The sequence below is a fragment of the Oncorhynchus nerka genome, linkage group LG10 (genome assembly GCF_034236695.1).
Source record: "Oncorhynchus nerka isolate Pitt River linkage group LG10, Oner_Uvic_2.0, whole genome shotgun sequence".
Taxonomy (NCBI): Eukaryota; Metazoa; Chordata; class Actinopteri; order Salmoniformes; family Salmonidae; genus Oncorhynchus; species Oncorhynchus nerka.
The window spans coordinates 82,054,236-82,073,363 of NC_088405.1; the positions used below are offsets into that span (position 1 = coordinate 82,054,236).

The 19,128-nt window shown below is 41.7% G+C and overlaps 2 protein-coding genes across 9 annotated transcripts in view; both read right to left on the minus strand.

Annotated features, from left to right (window-relative positions):
• Positions 1-3,534, minus strand: part of gtf2ird1 (GTF2I repeat domain containing 1) — a 43,655-nt gene extending 40,121 nt beyond the window's left edge. For 2 of the 3 annotated variants that reach the window (XM_065023802.1, XM_029671551.2), the window contains exon 1: positions 3,209-3,534. The gene's annotated coding sequence lies outside the window, so the exon portion shown is untranslated. Of the gene's footprint in view, positions 1-3,203 lie in introns of all 3 variants that reach the window. The other variant, XM_065023801.1, reaches the window with a different exon arrangement.
• Positions 3,535-4,382: 848 nt separating this feature from the next.
• Positions 4,383-19,128, minus strand: part of clip2 (CAP-GLY domain containing linker protein 2) — a 56,736-nt gene continuing 41,990 nt past the window's right edge. For 2 of the 6 annotated variants that reach the window (XM_029671545.2, XM_029671549.2), the window contains 12 exons: positions 18,951-19,011; positions 18,425-18,520; positions 15,523-15,573; positions 14,357-14,740; positions 13,600-14,187; positions 13,196-13,253; positions 12,896-12,979; positions 12,088-12,244; positions 8,838-8,997; positions 8,092-8,283; positions 6,833-6,895; positions 4,383-6,016 (listed from right to left, as the gene is read on the minus strand). In XM_029671545.2, the coding sequence (XP_029527405.1) occupies positions 6,005-6,016; positions 6,833-6,895; positions 8,092-8,283; positions 8,838-8,997; positions 12,088-12,244; positions 12,896-12,979; positions 13,196-13,253; positions 13,600-14,187; positions 14,357-14,740; positions 15,523-15,573; positions 18,425-18,520; positions 18,951-19,011 (1,906 nt within the window). In that variant the 3' untranslated portion in view covers positions 4,383-6,004. The other 4 variants (XM_029671547.2, XM_029671548.2, XM_029671550.2 and 1 more) reach the window with 4 other exon arrangements.

The following is a 19,128-nucleotide window of genomic DNA, read 5'->3' on the forward strand; positions in this document are numbered from 1 at the left end:
AGTTTGTTAACAAGAAATTGTGACGTGGTTGAAAAACGAGTTTTAATGACTCCAACCTGAGTGTACGTAAACTTCCGACTTCAACTGTAAATCGTTAGACTCAGTGTTGATCATTGACTTTTAATTGTACTGAACTCTGGGCATGCCAGGAATAATCCCTGAGGCTGTATGCCTACTAAATTTTATACATGCATCAACTAGGCTATTATGCCTGCGTTGTGGGATAGGCCGAGCCATGAGAACATGTCCTCTGGTTGGGAGATCCAGCTAGTTCTGAAATAGTTCAACTACATGGAACGGCTTCAAACCTCTTCTCTGGGACCCCCAGTCGTTCCATGTAGTTGAACTATTCCAGAACTAGCGCGCTTGATTAAATTTATCAACTAGACTAATCATCAAGCCCTTAAATACTTGAGTCTCCCCTGACAAAGCCAGCACTGTTATTTTCTTCATGCTAAGCAAACCTCTCCAGGCTACAGAGCTTATCCTTTACTTGTTGAATAATTGCCAAAGCAGTATTTAGCCAGAGATAATAGGCTACAATGTTCTCAGAAGAAGGGGTATCATGGTTTTCTGAGCTGATTTTGCACTAAGAGGCTTGTGGTGCTTGCTGCCATTGATACACAATACTTTGCTAATATCCCTTAAAAAGCCATTCCGGTCACAGACCTTTTGAAGACCACAACTCCATCTAAATCTTTGGGCTCGGTGCTGAACATTGACTTTTAATTGTATTGACCTCTGGGCATGCCAGGCATGATCCCAGAGGTTGTAGGCCTACTTAGCTGTATACATACATCAACTAGGCTATTATGCCTGCGTTGTGGGATAGGCAGAGCCATGAGAACATCTCCTCTGGTTGGGAGATCCAACTAGTTCTGGAATAGTTCAACTACATGGAACGACTGGAGGTCCCCATGGAAAGGTTTGAAGCCGTTCAATGTAGTTTAACTATTGCAGCAGTACCTGAGGATGGGTTTTTTAAAAGGCTGACCTAGAGCCTAGACATAGCCAGGGGTGTCAAACTCATTCCACGGAGGGCCGAGTGTCTGCGGGATTTGGGTTTTTCCTTTCAATTAAGACCTAAACAACTAGGTGAGGGGAGTTCCTTCCTAATTAGTGACCTTAATTAATCAATCAAGTACAAGGGTGGAATGAAAACCCACAACCACGTGTCAATCTAGATAAATGACAGCAAGTACGCCTGCAATTCAGCTAGCTAGGGAAAACATCAGGTGAAATAAAATATTGGGATCATTCAAAAATAGGAAAGATAAAGTCCTAATAATTGAAATGGACCTGTGGCTTTCACAAAATACGTTTAAAATCAGTTACTTTGTGGCAGAGTTTAGGCTAATTATTGGAAGTGACAACCTGTCGCGGGGTGAAGGTCTATCCAAAACTGTTTGTCCAGAAGATATTCTGGGTTGATATGTCCTTATGCCCATATTTGCAATTGCACCTTAGGGTACTTCAACTGTATTGAAATGGTTTAAAAACATGCTTCAATCCAGGAATAGAAGGTGATGTTGTACTCTTAATAATCCCACAACAATTTACGGCAAATGGAGAAGATTGAAATAGGGCTAGTTTTTATTAAACTTTTCTGTCAGCATGCTAGGCTATAGCTAATGTTAAAGCAGCTCATTAGATTCCATGAAAATGTGTCACTATAGTTGTGGTGAGTAGCTGCCAGAAGTGTTGTGGAATTAAATGGGCTGCTTTGGCATTAACTACCAAGAATGAAGATGAAAAGAGCAGTTTACTAAAAATAAAAATATTAAAATTTTCTGGATTTGCTGTAAATTGTTGTGGCATAAGAGTTCAGCAACACCTTCCATCCCTGGATTGCGGTCCATTTTCATACCATTCCACTTGAAGTTCAGAGGTTCACATATGGGCATATGGTTGTTTTCTACTAGAAGAGTATACTCTCTAGTCAGTGTTTTTACTAGTGAAAATCAAGTGCAAATTTACTGCATTTAAAAAAAAAGATTAAATGTTGAAGTCTATCTCGTTAAATCAGTGAGTGGCCAGCTCACATGGGGGGAAAAAACAAAGAAATAAAAGGCACAAGATCCACAAAAATGCTCTTTTTATTTTATTTTAGCGAGCAATTTTAATTGTATTTGTTCAAGCTCCTAGCTAGCTACCTTCCTATCACCTAACGTTACTGGATAATGAGTAGGCTATATGGAGTTACTGCTTGAAACCTTTACTGAGACAGCATGGAGATTGGCTACTGTAGCTAGCTGCCTTTACACACGTCTCAGGTAATGTCAGAAGACCTTGCATGCATTAGGATGTGGCTCTTAGGTAAACTGCATGTGAAGCTTGTTTCAGGTGAGCTTCAGTGATATGTTCATGACATGAAAATCAGCTACACGCCCAACTCCAGATTAGCTAGCTACATTCATTGGGGAGGTTTGGATCCTGACTGTAGCTAACTAGCCAATGTTACAGAAAAGTAGAACGCAAGAGTCACGTTAGCTAGCTAAATGAGATCGGGAAGACCAAACCACAGATGAAATAAATATATTTGACAAAATTGAGCAAGACCGTTGTGAAAGCGTTTTTCAACCAACAATGAATGTGGTCTGGCTAACTACTGTTAGCTAGCTAGGTAATATTGACATGATTGAACAAAACGCTTGCTGCTGAATAATTTAATTAACTAGTTACTGTAGCTAACTAAACTAGCAAGCTACCACCAAAGTAAAATGGTTGACGTGCTATTGAATAAGGTCTTAATGTATCCTCAAACTGTAATGTGCCATCTGCAGGCAACAAAAACACGACCGGAGGGCTGGCTAGCTATATTATCTAGCTAGCTTTCTTTCTTGATAATGTTGGCTATCAAGATAGCTACATTTATCCACGCCAAAACAAGACTTCTCGTATCAGTGTGCAGAATTTAGTTGCAGTTGGCTCGCTGTGAATATAACGCTGTAACGTTACACCGTTTAGCTAGCTACAGAAATGTAAATGAGCTCATACCATTGATTTGCATCTAGCTAGATATATAGCTAAATATAGCGACGAATTAGCTAGCTAGCCACAATAACGGGTTAGCTAACTGGCCCATCTCCTCCCCCAGAATTATAATCTGTAATTTCACAATTTGTACAGTCATAAAGTCACGTGCTCACAAAACACGGTTTTATGTTCGAAGTTAATAAATATTACAATAGCATGAGGCATACCTTACCAAAAACACGTTTAAATGTCGTTATGCTGTCAATCCCGTAATAGGGTTATTCCCCGTTTAATCCAACCGCAACTGTAGAATTCCCATCTAAAATGTAGCATTATCGTGTTTTCGAAACCTTGTGATCTGAAGCATTATGGCACAAAATCGCTTGCAAAACGTTATCGCCGAGATTATTTGTCCATTTTCCCCGTTTCTCTCTCTTTTCTTTAACAGTGGAGTATGTCCCCTTTCCCCTTTGTTCTGTAATCCAGTAAAATTGAAAGTCATTCGCCTCCGCTAATCCCAGCCCAACTCAACAACAGCATCTATTGGCTGTAATTTACATATAGGATTAAGCAACCTCTGGGAAACCATGGGGGGGAACTACCTCAATGGGGGAAACTCGTCCGGAGAAGGACGTGATGCGACAAAAACAAACAGGATATTTCACTTTTCAGATTTAAACCTCTGGTAAAAACAAATATACCAGTCAGCATTAAACATTTTACTAAATAGCCTTACAAAACATTTAGACTAGACTGCACCGAAATTACTATTAACACGAATTGACTAATATAATCATATTTATTATAGCGGACAATGTATTAATTGACAGGTTAATAATGTCGGTGAATTATTGGTATTGACTCTACAATAGTGAAAAAGGGAACACCTAAATAATGCATTAGGATAGCAATACAATACCTCTGTATGATATCAAGAGTTTAATTGTGAACTATTTTGGTCAGCCACCTGAGCAGTGCCATAACTGTCCCTATGCATGTGATCCTGCTCGCTTTATTGGTTACATTGGCCAAGTACATAAATCATGAATAGCAGTTTACTTTGCCCCTAGAGTTCGAGAGCAGTATTTTACTCTCAGGTCCCACTTGTAGAAATACATTTCTGGAAACCTTCAAACCATTTGTTGCTACACTTTTTTCACCCCCTCACTTCACAGCCTCTACTTTGGAAAATGTTCCATGAATGATATCCATCACTTCCACAAGTGAGCCAAATTGTTTACACAGTCAGCAGTGGGAGCTTAGGGTTTGGTGTGGGCTAATGTGCATGTGCAACAGTATTTATTCGTGAGTGATTGTACTTAAAGGTTAATAAGTGTTCAATAAAGGCATAACAAAACTTCAGAAAAGACCATCAAATGTCCACTTGAAATAAAACACCACAATCATTTTCCCACATTGTTAATATTTAATGACTCAATCTCAGAAATCATTACAGCAATAAAGGGTATGAAGTGTTTCCCATCTGAAAAAAGGCAATATACATTTTCCAATGACAGTTTGTAGCTTCAGTTTCGCTGAGCGAGGGCCAGCCCAACACTTTGTCCAAGCAATGTCAATCCCAAGTCTTACATTCCACATTACTCACATCAAGATAATGTTCTCCCAAAGACAGTGCATTTCAAATCGCATGCTATTCCCTATATTGTGCACTACTTTTGACCAGTGCCAAAAAGTAGTGCACTATATAGGGAATAGGGTGCCATTTGAGACAGACCAGAATGTCAACCAATATCCCGTAAATACAGTAATGGACTACACTTAGTATTTCCCTGTTGGCTTGTTAAATGGAGATGATATCATTTTGAAGACCATAATGTAACAATTCTGTACGTTATGATTAGGATTTGTTTAAACGTCATCCAGATGTGTGTTCTTCAACCAAGGGAGGGAGCAGTTACAGTAGGGTTGTGTCATAAATAGCACTATATTTCACTACTTTTGACCAGGGTCCATAGGGCTCTAGTCAGAAGTAGTGCACTATATTGGGAACAGGGTGCCATTTGGGATACATATTAGAACATTCCATTGTTTGGATTGTGCTCCAAACAGCCCTTGAGTGGCCTACTCTAATCAAAGGACAAAGTGATCCCATGGCATGGTCAAATGTCTTTAGATAAATGATCAACAATAAGAAGTTAATACTGGTATTTTTTAAAACCCCTGTTTACGGAAACACTACAAAGTGGTACGGTTTCCCACTATCTAGTGAAGCCATAGTGAAATTAATGGATAACTCAGTTCAAATTAGTAAACCATTAAACTGATAGCTATTTGATGCAAATACGGCACTAAGTTGGATTGGTTCAGTTGGCTAAATACACGTTTACAGTATGCACAATTCTGATAATGCAGCTATTTCACAACATCAGCCAAAATCCAGCAGCATAATCGTTTCATTCACGTTCGCTACAGAGCAAGAGGAGGAGCTTGAGAAAATTGTTCTGAACGTAACTGGCCAAATCAAATCAGCTACAGTACTCTAAGAAGGTTCAAAAGCAGTGTGGCAAATAAATAACAAAAAGTGGTGGATTGAGGCCAAATTCTTCTTCTTTGCTTTCAATCAGACACCAGAGTCATTCCATTCTCTGGAGTCACAATTAGTAATTCACAAAATAGTTTCTCATGAGTTGTAGGGGCATGATCTCTAATAAACTACCATAAAGGGTTCTCCCATGTCCAATACCATCCTTGGAGGTAGTCTGCAGGGTAGGTATCAGTTTACAAAGGTCGTACCGATTTATTATTCACCTCCATGTCCATTTTACAGTATCTTTGATCTGTCTTAAGATTGGCTAATGGGTGATTTTATTTTTTGCAACAGATTAAATGTACATATTGAGAGTCATTGTTTTGGTAGTCATTGTTTTGGTAGTAACTGTAAACAGAAAATGGCATCTGGAGTCCAATGGAGTGCTAGTCCCAAGTCTTAACGTCGTAGTGACTTATTTTTCTTTTAAAATGTAGCTATGTATTTCCCCAATTCAAGATGGGCTGTTCTTCTCCTATATTAGTGTTGTTCCTGGGGAGGAAGCCATGAAGTTGAAGAAGAAAAAGTTCAAATAATCTATCAAATACATACTTCAGAATATTAATTTATGTCACAGATGAAATGGAGATTCTCTATTGAGCATGCTTTTAAGTCTAGAACGGGTAGGCAACCCTGTTCCTGGAGTGCCGCAGTATTTTGTTCCAATTAGGCACCACACCTGACCAACTGAGCTAATTGATCAGTTCAGTGATGGTCTAAATTCAACGCACCTGGTCTTCTAAATTCAACACACCTGGTCTTCTTATATCCAAAACATGAAGTGCTTGCGGCACTCCAGGACCAGGGCTGCCTGCCGCTGGTCTAGAACTAGGCTTTATCTGTGTTCGGTAAGCAAGCCATTAATGTTGTATTTATGTAACTCATTGTGGGAATGGCAATAAAGAATAAAAAAGTGCAGCATGCATTCAGCGCATCTCTAGACAGTGAGTTTATATTTAACTGATCTATGAAGCTAAGATACATTTAATTGATGTGACATAGAACATGCATGATTGATATAGGAGGTGTGGTATATGGCCAATATACCACGGCTAAGGGCTTTTCTTATGTACGACGCAACATGCAACATACCTGCTGGATACAGCCCTTAGCCGTGGTATATTGGCCATATAACACAAACCCCTGAGGTGCCTTATTGCTATTATAAACTATTACTAGCATAATTAGAACAGTAAACAAGTCATTCTGCATCATACCCGTGGTATATCTTCTGATATACCACAGCTTTCAGCTAATCAGCATCCAGAACCCAACCTATCCAGTTTATAATGATAAATTAATACCTACATCTTGAGTCAAGGAAGAATCCTGTTGATAAATCCCATTGGCTGAATTTGCTCCACCATGCACCTGAAAGAGAATCATTAAAGAAAACAGCTTGTCAAGCTACTGGTGCATTTTTACATTACTCAAACTCGTATATCCTGACTTTTGTATCAAATGACCTATGGTACCACTTTATATTAAAGGGATACTTCAGGATTTTGGCAATGACACCTTTTATCTACTTCCCCAAAATCAGATGAACTCGTGAATACCATTATTATGTCTGTGTCCAGTAAGAAAAAAGTTAGTTTCACGAGCCAATGCTAACTAGCGTCAGCACGATGACTGGAAGTCTGAGTATTTCAAATCAACTTAAAAAAAACGGAATCAAACTTTATTTGCCAAATACAACAAGTGTAGACTTTACTGTGAAATGTTTACTTACAAGCCATTAACCAACAGTGCAGTTAAAGAAGAAGAAAATATTTACCAAGTAGGCTAAAATAAAAAGTAACAGCATCTGCTAGCGATTTCCAGTCATTGCGCTAGTGCTAGTTAGCAACTTCCTTGTCAAAGTCCCGAAGTATCTGTTAAAATATTACTAAAACCATGTATTTACGGATTTTACGTTTTAGTTACAAAAGGCAGGTACAGTGTAATTACAGTGTTGTTAGTTAGTTCTTTATTACATGGTACATGGACTGATACCTGTTTGACGTAATGTTTTTCATTTGTCAATCAAACTCAGTTGCGGGGCCTGCACACACATTGCAGCAATTGCCAAAAACAGAATGCGACCTAACTGCTGGTAAGACTTCTTGACTTCATTCATTTTTGCCAACACATGGCTAACCTTTGTTTAACCAGCTAAACAGCTGGTATTAGCGAAAATGTGTTTGGAGTTACCATTCTATCGAATTGCTGCAATGTGTGTGCAGGCCCCGCAACTGAGTTTGATTGGCAAATGAAAAACATTACGTTATAGTTTACACTTCCTCGTCCAATTTTCAAAAAAACTATCTACCAAATCTATTAATTTAAAAATGTTGATTACTTCTCCTTGCCATTCAATTGATAAGACAAGACATGTAAAACATCTATTTTTTGGTAATATATGATGGGGTCCATGGGTTGCCGATTTGCCTGGGCAGAGATCCCTGTGCAAGAAAAGGTTGAAGACCCCTGAAGTCGACTCTTTTTCTAAATGGCTACTATGAACAAAATCAGTCCTGGAAAAGACAAAACAAGTACTAGCTAGAGTTGATCCTGGGCTTGTTTACCTGGGTCTTGTCTGGGTGCGTGCGCATGGCTTGCACCAGCTGGTCCACTTCCTGGTTGTGCTCCAGAGCTCCCCTCAGGGCCTCCTCGGTGCTCAGGAGCCGCTGGCGCAGACGGCTCACCTCCGAGTCCAGAGCCGACGGGTCCAGCATAGAGTAGCGCCGGTGGTCTGGGGACGAGCCCCTCTCCCTGCCCTGAGAACACACACATATCATGTGTAGGAATCAACTGGGTGTTCATTAGGCACCAAAATAAAGAAAATGGATTGAAACAGGAAGGATCTACCTTGTCTTTTATAGTGTGCCCTAATGAACAACACTGTTTAGTTATTAAAGCCCTTCCTGGAAAAATGTGGAGGGTTATATCTATCATTGCTAGATCTGCCTTTAGTACAAATACAGGGAGCACATTGTTTTTTTTAATCATATAGAATACAGACCAGAATGAAACAATAGCCATGTAGTGTATCCACTTTGAATATGAAACATGAAATTATTATAATCTTAATCAAGTAGACTTTTCTACTGCTAGACCAGCTTTCATCTGTGTGTGAACAGAAAACACAAAACTTTATTAGTGCACACCGGAGTAAAACGTTTTGCAGCGAAAACAAACGTTCCTCGCGGACTCGGTCTGTTTACTTTCATTTGGTTGCAAGTGAATAACCCTGGGTTGATGCACACATGATGTGCTTCAAGACGGGCGGAAACAATGTGATTGACATCTCCCAGAACCCCCTCCCTCTCACCAGCAGGAGCAGTTTGTCTCTCAGGGTCTTGATGTCATCCTGGAGTTTCTGCTCCTTCACCCTCCATTCCGCCTTGTGCACCTCTCGGCTCAGGTCTCGGTCCAGGCCAAGCGAGTGGCGAGGGGAGTCCAGCAGTAACACCCTCAGCTCGTTCAGACTTCTGAAACAAGAGGACGATACAGTAAAGAAAACCATTAAGATTTACCCTTGCCTTCCTGATTCAGGTTAGCCTGGTCCCAGACCTGATTGTGCTCTTGCCAACGCCAATGCTGTCATTGGCATGACAATTCCATAAGGAGTTGGCAAGAGAGCAGAAAGAGACTGGCACCCAGGCTAGATTAAGAGTTGTTTCATCATCAATGACCCAAACCTATCGACGATACAGGGAACATGCTTTATTGAGCTGTGCTAATAAAAGCGTGTATATATATATATATATATACAGTACCAGTCAAATGTTTGGACAAACCTACTCACTCAAGGGGTTTTCTTTATTTTGACTATTTTCTACATTGTAGAATAATAGTGAAGACATATAAACTATGAAATAACATATGGAATCATGTAGTAACCAAAAAAGTGTTAAACAAATGAAAGTATATTTTAGATTCTTCGAATTAGCCACCCTTTGCCTTGATGACAGCTTTGCACACTCTTGACATTCTCTCAACCAGCTTCACCTGGAATAGTTTTCCAACAGTCTTGAAGGAGTTCCCACATATGCTGAGCACTTGTTGGGTGCTTTTGCATTTGAGCCAATCAGTTGTGTTGTGACAAGCTAGGGTTGGTATACAGAAAGTAGCCCTATTTGGTAAAAGACCAAGTCCATATTGGGCAAGAACAGCTGAAATAAGCAAAGAGAAACAACAGTCCATCATTACTTTAAGACATGAAGGTCAGTCAATGCCGATAATTTCAAGAACTTTGAGTGCAATCACAAAAACCATCAAGCGCTATGATGACACTGGCTCTCAAGGTAGACCCAGAGTTACCTCTGCTGCAGAGTACACGTTCATTAGAGTTACCAGCCTCAGGTTACACCCCAAATAAATGCTTCACAGAGTTCAAGTAACAGACACATCTCAACATCAACTGTTCGGAGGAGACTGCGTGAATCAGGCCTTCATGGTAGAATTGCTGTAAAGAAACCACTACTAAAGGACACCAATAATAAGAAGAGACTTGCTTGGGCCAAGAAACACAAGCAATGGACATTAGATCGGTGGAAATCTGTCCTTTGGTCTGGTGAGTCCAAATTTGAGATTGTTGGTTCCAACCGCCATGTCTTTGTAAGATACAGAGTAGGTGAATGGATGATCTCCGCATGTGTGGTTCCCGCCATGAAGCATGGAAGAGGAGGTGTGATGTTGTTTTGCTGGTGACACTGTCAGTGATTTATTTAGAATTCAAAGGCACACTTAACCAGCATGGCTACCACAGCATTCTGCAGCGATACGCCATCCCATCTGGTTTGTGCATTGGGGGACTGCAATTTGTTTTTCAACAGAACAATAACCCAAAACACACCTCCAGGCTGTGTAAGGACAATTTTACCAAGAAGGAGAATGATGGAGTGCTGCATCAGATGACCTGGCCTCCACAATCACCTGACCTCAATCCAATTGAGATGGTTTTGGATGAGTTGGACCGCAGAGTGAACGAAAAGCAGCCAACAAGAGCTCAGCATATGTGGGAACTCCTTGAAGACGGTTGGAAAAGCATTCTTCATGAAGCTGGTTGAGAGAATGCCAAGAGTGTGTAAAGCTGTCAAGGAAAAGGGTGGCTACTTTTAATAACCTAATTTGTTTCACACTTTTTTGGTTACTACATGATTCCATATGTGTTTGGATGTCTTCACTACTATTCTACAATGTAGAAAATAGCAACAATTATGAAAAACCCTTGAATTAATAGGTGCATCCAAACTTTTGACTGGTACTGTATATACTGTATAACAAATGTATGTGGACACCCCTTCAAATTAGTGGATTTGGCTATTTCAGCCACACATTTTGCTGACAGGTGTATAAAATCGAGCACACAGCCATGCAATCTCCATAGACAAATATTGTAGAATGGTCTCACTGAAGAGCTCAGTGACTATCAACGTTGAACCGTTATAGAATGCCACCTTTCCAACATGTCAGTTTGCTAAAATTTCTGCCCTGCTAGAGCTGCCCCAGTCTACAATAATTGCTGTTATTGTGAAGTGGAAACGTCTAGGAGCAACAACGGCTCAGCCGCAAAGTGGTAGGCCACACAAGTTCATAGAACGGGACTGCCAAGTGCTGAAGTGTGTAGCACATAAAAATAGTCTGTCCTCGTTTCCAAACTACCTCTGGAAGCAATGTCAGCACAAGAACTGTTCGTCGGGAGCATCATGAAATGGGTTTCCATGGTAGAACAGCCGCACGCACACAAGCCATTGCCAAGCGTCGGCTGGAGTGGTGTAAAGCTCGCCGCCATTGGGCTCTGGAGCAGTGGAATCACGCTTCACCATCCGGCAGTCTGATGGACAAATCTGGGTTTGGCGGATGCCAGGACAACACTACCTGTCCCAATGCATAGTGTCAACTGTAAAGTTGGGTGGAGGAGGAATAATGGTATGGGGCTGTTTTTCATGGTTCGGGCTAGGCCCCTTAGTCCATTGAAGGGAAATCTTAACACTACAGCAAATATATATTTTTTATCCATGAAAGGCAAGGTGACACGGTCAACTACTGCAAACTTAGGTGACCGAAGAGTCACTGAGGTACCTCATGTTGCGTTATTGTCTTTTTAATTCATTTTAGCTTATATTTCCAGCCCTAAATTTACTAAGTGCTGTGCGTAATCTCACTAAACACCTTAGAGTAACATAGGATTCTCAGCCATGACAATGCATTGATTTGAAGGCTAAAAAGGCATTTTGGCCCTACTTTTAATCAGGCTAATTATCTCCATTACCTTAACAGCTTTTAACCTAAGTAGGTTGATCCTCATAAAACAGATGTCTAGTGTACATCTAGTGACTGCATATCACAAAGAAGAGTTGTGACCGTTTCGTCAGTCTTTGAAAATGCAAGATTCTAGAAGGAAATTCTGTATATCTAAAGAGTGGGGGCAGTTTCACATGCTTTATCAAACATCTCATCTCCTGCAAAGGAATGTAAGTTCTCTCTTGTAGCAGTGGGTGGGCTGCTGTGAAAATTCTGCGCTGTGGTAGAAAATCAACTGTTCTCTCTCTTTCTCTCTCTCTCTGTCAAATTACCTCTCCTTCTTCAGTAACTCCTGGCTAATGACGACCAGCTGTCCCGATGCATCATGGGACTTCTTGGTCATGGACTCAAGGTCGGCCTCCAGGCGCATCTTCTCCTTGACCAGGGTGTCAGCCTTCTTCTCACCTGAGCGAACTTTGCCCTCCAAGGCTGGTGGACCAAGACAGGTTGGAGAAGGATTTAGAGTTAAATGTTTAGTTTGAACCAAACAGTGCTGCAGTGTTGGAGCTTCAAATATGTATATTCAAAAAAAGATATGTATATTCAAAAAAAGATATGTATATTCACAAAAAGATATGTATATTCACAAAAAGATATGTATATTCAGTTGCCAGTCAGTGACATTTTTTATAAATGTTTCAAAATTCAGGGATTGACATTTTTTACATGCAATATGTTTGAGTGAACATTCAATCTCAGGCAACCAAATACTTACTATACATGTAGTTGATAAAGAGTGAATGTGTCGTATTTGTCAAGACATTCATAGAGTGCAAAATATCATAAATAGAAGAGATTACATACGCACAGAGCAGGTTCTGGATATCAAATCATGTTAAAGGGATGAACTTGTAGATAACATTTTCATGTCTCTGTGTCCAGTATGAAGGAAGTTGGAGGTAGTTTCGCGAGCCAATGCTAACTAGTGTTAGCACAATTACTGGAAGTCTGAGTATCTTGTGCATTGCCAAAATCCCACGGTATTCCTTTAACTAAAACTGCATTCAATGCTCCCATGGGAGTTTATTTGACAATGTTTGGACCACTCAAATCTTCATCAGTTGTAGCAGCATAATTTACCAGTTATCTGTGATTTGAGGGCATCAAACTGTGACGTGAGAGTGGAGACCTCTTTTTCTCTTTTGGTCAGGTTCTCCATAGTTTCTGAAAGAAACGTGAAACTACCATTGGTCAAAAACCTTGGAATCTAACTATGCAATGTCCTCAAAGTACAATCAAAAGCCTACAGAGGTCTGACATTTGAAATACTTTACTATAACACAGGTTTGTTTTAAGGGTCTTTAAAACCATTCTCATTTACATAAAAATATGTGTACAGTAACAACACAACTTAATTAACTAGGTTAACATTTACGATACCTTCGACATTCTGTTTTAGCTTAATCTTCTCCTCTGAGATGTCATTATTTTCTATAACCTGAGTGGGAGACAGAATGGAGAGTTAAAAAGCAAATCCATGACAACTCCGTGCTTCATTTGTTTATTGAGGGCAAAGATGTCGAAACACACAAGGAAGTAGAAATGCATGGATATCATGTGGAAGTGATATTATTTACTCGTGTAAAGAGTGTTTCTAGAAAGTGCTCTCTAATAATGACTGTGAAAAGTAGCTAGCATTAGATCACATGAATAGGGGCTTTAGTTCCACTCTAAACACAACCTTAGTTAATTTTATAGTTGGGTCAAAGGACTCTAATCTCATATGGACCACAGCATAGCATCTACAACTAATTTCTACCACAGCTATCCCCTGGAGGACTCACGTTGGCATCTTGTGGCATGTGGTGGTCATCCTGCACCGCCTGCAGTCGGTTCTCAGTCATCCTCAGCTTTTCCTCCAGGCTGTGGAGCTCGGCCCGACTCTGGGCCTCAGCTTTCTGCAGGGCCTCATAATCCACCATCTTCTTCTCAGCCAGCTCAAGGCGCTCCTGGAGCTCATCCTGGGCCCCGTCCTTCTCTCCCTTCTGCCTCTCCACCTCGCCCACCCTCAGCTGGGCCTTCTGGAGCTCCTCCCGGGCATCTCTCAGCTCCAGGGTCAGCTGGTTGCTTCTGGCCTCCGTCTGGGCCTGGTTCTTCCCGTTCTGGCTGCTCTCGCCCAGCTGGTCCTTGGCGTCCTGCAGGCGGGAGCGCAGATCCTCACGCTCCTTGGCCAGCACAGCCGCCTCGATCTCGTGTCTGGCCTTGAGGTTCTCCAGCTCCAACTGGTGCTCCATGCGCAGACTTTCCAGGGTGGTCCTCAGCTCCTGAGGGTCCTGCTCTTGGCCCTCGGCCGAGCCGTTCTGGCTGGATAGCGAGGTCTTCAGGTCCTCCAGAGAGCGCTGGTGGTCGTTGACCAGGGTGTCCAGCCTGACCTTGAGGAGAGGAGGGGATACACGATTATTAGTACTAAAAAGACACACCCATGCACACACACACAGAGTAAAAGAGAGAAAAGGAGAGTGAGAGAAGCCAAATTGTTGATGTGAGAAAGATGAAAGATTACATTTTAATATAAAAATAAAAGAGAACAGTGCCTCTCACCTTCCAGTTGTCCATCATCTCCATGTTCTCTGTAGTGGCCTGCTGGACTCTCTGCTTCAAATCGATGATCTCCTGGCTCTGTTTGTCCACTGTGGCTTTTAGTCTGTTTGTCTCCTCCTGGCCCGTCACCACTGCCGCCTCGTACTTCTCCCTCAGCTGGCTGCTCTCCTTGTGGTGCTCCCGACCCGCTGTCAGGAGCTGCTCCCGGAGCAGGAAGGTCTCCGACTGGGCCACCGGCCTCTGGGTGGGGTACCCGTCCTCGGCCGTGTTGGGGTGAGAGTCGGGGTCCCTGAGCTGGACATGGAGCTCCTCGATCTCGGCCTGCCTCAGGGCCAGCTCCTCCTCCAGCTGCATTACGTGGCTCTTCTCCTCAACTGTGCTTTGCTGTGTAGGGAGAGAGAGAAAGAACACTTCGTTGCCGTAACATGGTTTGTCATTAACGAAACCGACATGGGTGTCTTTCCCGTAGCGTGGTGATGTCATTTCAGGATGACATCATTCAAGCATAAATCGTTTCGATAAAATGCTTGACTAGAGCATGCATGTCAAAGGAAAAGAGGCATATTGAGAATGATATGAGTGTACAAGCTGGGCCTGTAGAATACAGATGAAATTCCTTGGTTTCAGGAAATCCTTTGTTCGCAGATGTAAAAAAAACAAGTAGAGCTTTTAAATCAGCAAGTGCAATGCAACATATGAGATGAAGTTTGTAAGGAAAATGAAAGGGAAAGCAAGCCATTCTCTGCAGGTTTCTCACTCTACAAGCCAGGCAGAAGCACAAAGCCCATAGCAAACCCCAGACATAACACTACACATAGATAGGAAATCACTAGGAGCACACATAGTAATTAAAGTGTGACATTTACAAACATCCAATTAAAATGACTGAACTCCATGTTTGACCGAGCAGATCTGATGGCACGCAGTGCATAGTATGTTAATGTGGCCATTGAGAGAAACGCAACTCTACAGTTGATCGGTTTCTAGGAAAAGGAGTTATCAGAAAGTTCCCTAATAGCATTCAGACAATAATTAAGTCCAAGAAAAATGCAAGATTGAATGTGCAAGACCCATGTCGTCAACAATAGACAATTGAGAATCAAACAGTTTAGATAGCTTAGCAGATGAGCAGAGCCGAACGAAACGACGAGTCCATTTTGTTTCACCTTGGTTCTTTTATCCAACCTCAAGGGTGCCGCATCAAGTCTGCATCTTCCCTGTAGGTATAAGCAGTATATTTGTAGCTCTATTTAACATTCATGACACAACTGTGCTGTCTAAGTACCTAGCCTTGTGTCTCAACACAAAATGATTGTATAGTTATACACTCAGTAGCCAGTTTATTAGGTACACCCATTTACACTGAACAAAAATATAAATGCAACATGTAAAGTGTTGGTCCCATGTTTCATGAGCTGAAATAAAATAGCCCAGAAATGTGTTGTGTATAAATTTGTATACATCCCTGTTATTGAGCATTTCTCCTTTGCCAAGTTAATCCATTCACAGGTGTGGCATATCAACAAGATTATTATATAGCATGATCATTACACAGGTGCACCTTGTGCTTGGCACAATAAAAGGCCACTCTAAAATGTGCAATTTTGTCACCCAACACAATGCCATAGATGTCTCAAGTTTTACAGGAGGATGTAATTGGCATTCTGACTGCAGGAATATCCACCAGAGCTGTTGCCAGAGAATTGAATGTTAATTTCTTTACCATAAGCCGCCAATTTAGAGAATTTGTCAGTAAATCAATTTTGGCAGGCCTCATAACCGCAGACCACGTGTAACCACGCAAGCCCAGTACCTCCATATCCGGCTTCTTCACCTGCGGGATCATCTGAGACTAGCCACCCGGACAGCTGATGAAACAGAGCAGTATTTCTGTCTGTAAAAAAATTCCTTTTGGGAAAAACAAATTCTGATTGGCTGGGCCTGGCTACCCAGTGGATGGTCCTAAGCCCTCCCAGGCCCACCCATAGCTGCACCCCTGCCCAGTAATGTGAAATCCATAGATTAGGGCCTAATAAATGTACTGATTTCCTTAAATTAAATAGTTGAAGTTGTTGCATTTATATTTTTGTTCAGTATAGTACTGGGTCGGACCCCCCTTTGCCTCCAGAACAGACAGAATCCTTTGGGGCATGGAAACGTTGCTCAATTGGTATCTAGGGACCTTACGTGTGCCAGGAAAACATTCCCCACACTATTGCACCACTGCCACCAGTCTGTACTGTTGAAATCAGGCATGATGGGGCCATGGACTAATGCTGCTTACGCAAAATTCTGACTCTGCCATCAGCATGACGAACCGGGATTCGTCGGACCAGGCAATGTTTTTCCACTCCTCAATTGTCCAGTGTTGGTGATCACGTGCCCACTGGAGCCACTTCTTTTTATTTTAGGCTGATAGGAGTGGAACCCGGTGTGGTCATCTGCTGCAATAGCCCATTCGTGACAAGCATCTACAAGTTGTGCAATTCGAGATGCCAACACCACTGTTGTACTCTGACGTTATTTGCCTGTTGTGGCCCACCTGTTAGCTTACATGATTCTTGCCATACTCCTTCGACCTCTCGTCAACAATCTGTTTTCACCCACAGGAGTGCCATTGACTGGTGTTTTTTTGTTGTACCATTCTGGGTAAACCCTAGACAGTGCTGTGCGTTTTTAAGGCCGGCCGTTTCTGAGATGTTGGAACCGGTGTGCCTGGCATCTACGATCATACCACGCCCAAAGTCACTTAGGAGTGGGGCTCCTTTTGCTCATTCTAACGTTCAACGAACAGTAACTGAATGCCTCGATGCTTGTCTGCTTGCTTTATATAGCAAGCCGCGGCCATGGGGTGGCAGGGTAGCCTAGTGGTTAGAGCGTTGGACTAGTACTAGTAACCGAAAGGTTGCAAGTTCGAATCCCCGAGCTGACATGGTACAAATCTGTCGTTCTGCCCCTGAACAGGCAGTTAACCCACTGTTCCTAGGCCGTCATTGAAAATAAGAATTTGTTCTTGCCTAGTAAAATAAAGGTAAAATAAAATAAAATAAAAATGTGACTCACTGTAGGAGCGAACCATTTTCATGAACAGGCCACCGTGTGTATATTACTATATAACTGTATAAGATAACATTTTGGTCCTCAGCAGAACTCAATGGAAGTGTGACATTTGTGCTAATTCTAACGCAAAATTATGACCAAAATTATGACCTCAACCGCTCCAGCAGTGCACCCTGAGAAATCGAACAAGATTTTGCGAGTGAGCAGCAAAAGGAACAAGGAAAAAGTGATCGCTGCAGGGCAGAGTGAGTGGTCTCCAACACTCCGACACTCTACAGCTGATGGGAAACCGAGTAGGAGTGGGGCTGAGAGCCAAGCGAGATTAGATAGAGGCGGTGTCTCAGGCACCCTATTTCATTATAGAGTGCACTGCTTTTGAACAGGGCTCATACGGCTCTGGTCAAAAGTAGTGCACAATAGGGAATAGGGTGCCATTAGAGACGCAGCCAGAGAGAGAGGGAGTGGTTTTCCCATTACGATGATTCACACTCTGATAGCAGAAAAATTGGAACATGATTTGTGCAATAGAGACCATGAGGACAATTCAATGAGGGGGATTTACCAGAGTTGACTAATATAGATCTACTATTCCACAACTTATATACATGTAGCATCATGTTGTTTTCTCAATTCTTATACCAGAATGTACATTCATTAATTAATTAAATAATCGGTTCAGGTAACACTTATGCAATTTGTTTCTCTCAACATGAAACCTAATGTCATGTTCTAGGCATCTGTACAGAGCATCCTTGATACATAAATCAGGGCAATGGCACCACATTCTGATTGTAGTCTATGCCGTTTGATGACGTAACTGACATAGTATTTTCTGTATGAGTGACTGAGTTTGGGGACCTTTGGAGACAGGTGCTGGACAGGAATGACAAAGACTTGTGTTCAAGTCCCACTGCAACCAAAACAAAAGATACAATCGAAAAGCGCAAAGTAAAATGGATACAGGCAGGAGCTCTAGGCTGGGCTAGCTTTTCCATTTACCCGCTTCACCTCTAATTCTTTCTGAAGCTTTTCTGCTCTCGACTTTTCGAGGAACAGATTCTGCTCAAGTTGCCGAATACGGGCATGCTCCAATTTCGTCTGAGTCTACAGAGAGGGAGAGAGAAAGGAGAGAGACAGGAGGTGGAAAAAAAGACATAGAAGGACAGAAACCTGTACAGGTTGAAGAGACGTGTGAAATACACATCACATGGGATTCTCTGTAACAGCAGTCAACAAATTGAAGGATGAGACATTTTACAGACAGAAACACTGAAAATGTGAAACGTCCCTCTGTCTGTCTTTCCTCACTTACTGTTTGACTCGCTATATGTTTGGCACAGCCTTTTGGTCACTCTAACATAACTGTTGTTATTAGCCTACTAGACTTTAATTAACAGCTTTCACATTGCACTATAGGAAGAGCCAAATTTGATCACTTTTTCTAATGTAATCTTATAAACACACATTCTCATCCCTTCAAAACATGTTAATCAAACTGTTTATCTAAGCTTTTTACCAAACGGTAGACAAATACCTCAAGGTCTCCTTTGGTGATGGACTCCTCCTCCACTCTGAACTGAAGGTCTTCCACTTTCCTGTAATAACACGTCGGCCACTAGGTGTCAGGGAAGTGCCACAGAAGAGCATCACAACCCGACAAAGGCTTTCATTCAAAGCAATTTACAGTAGTGAATGCATACATTTTTGGCATT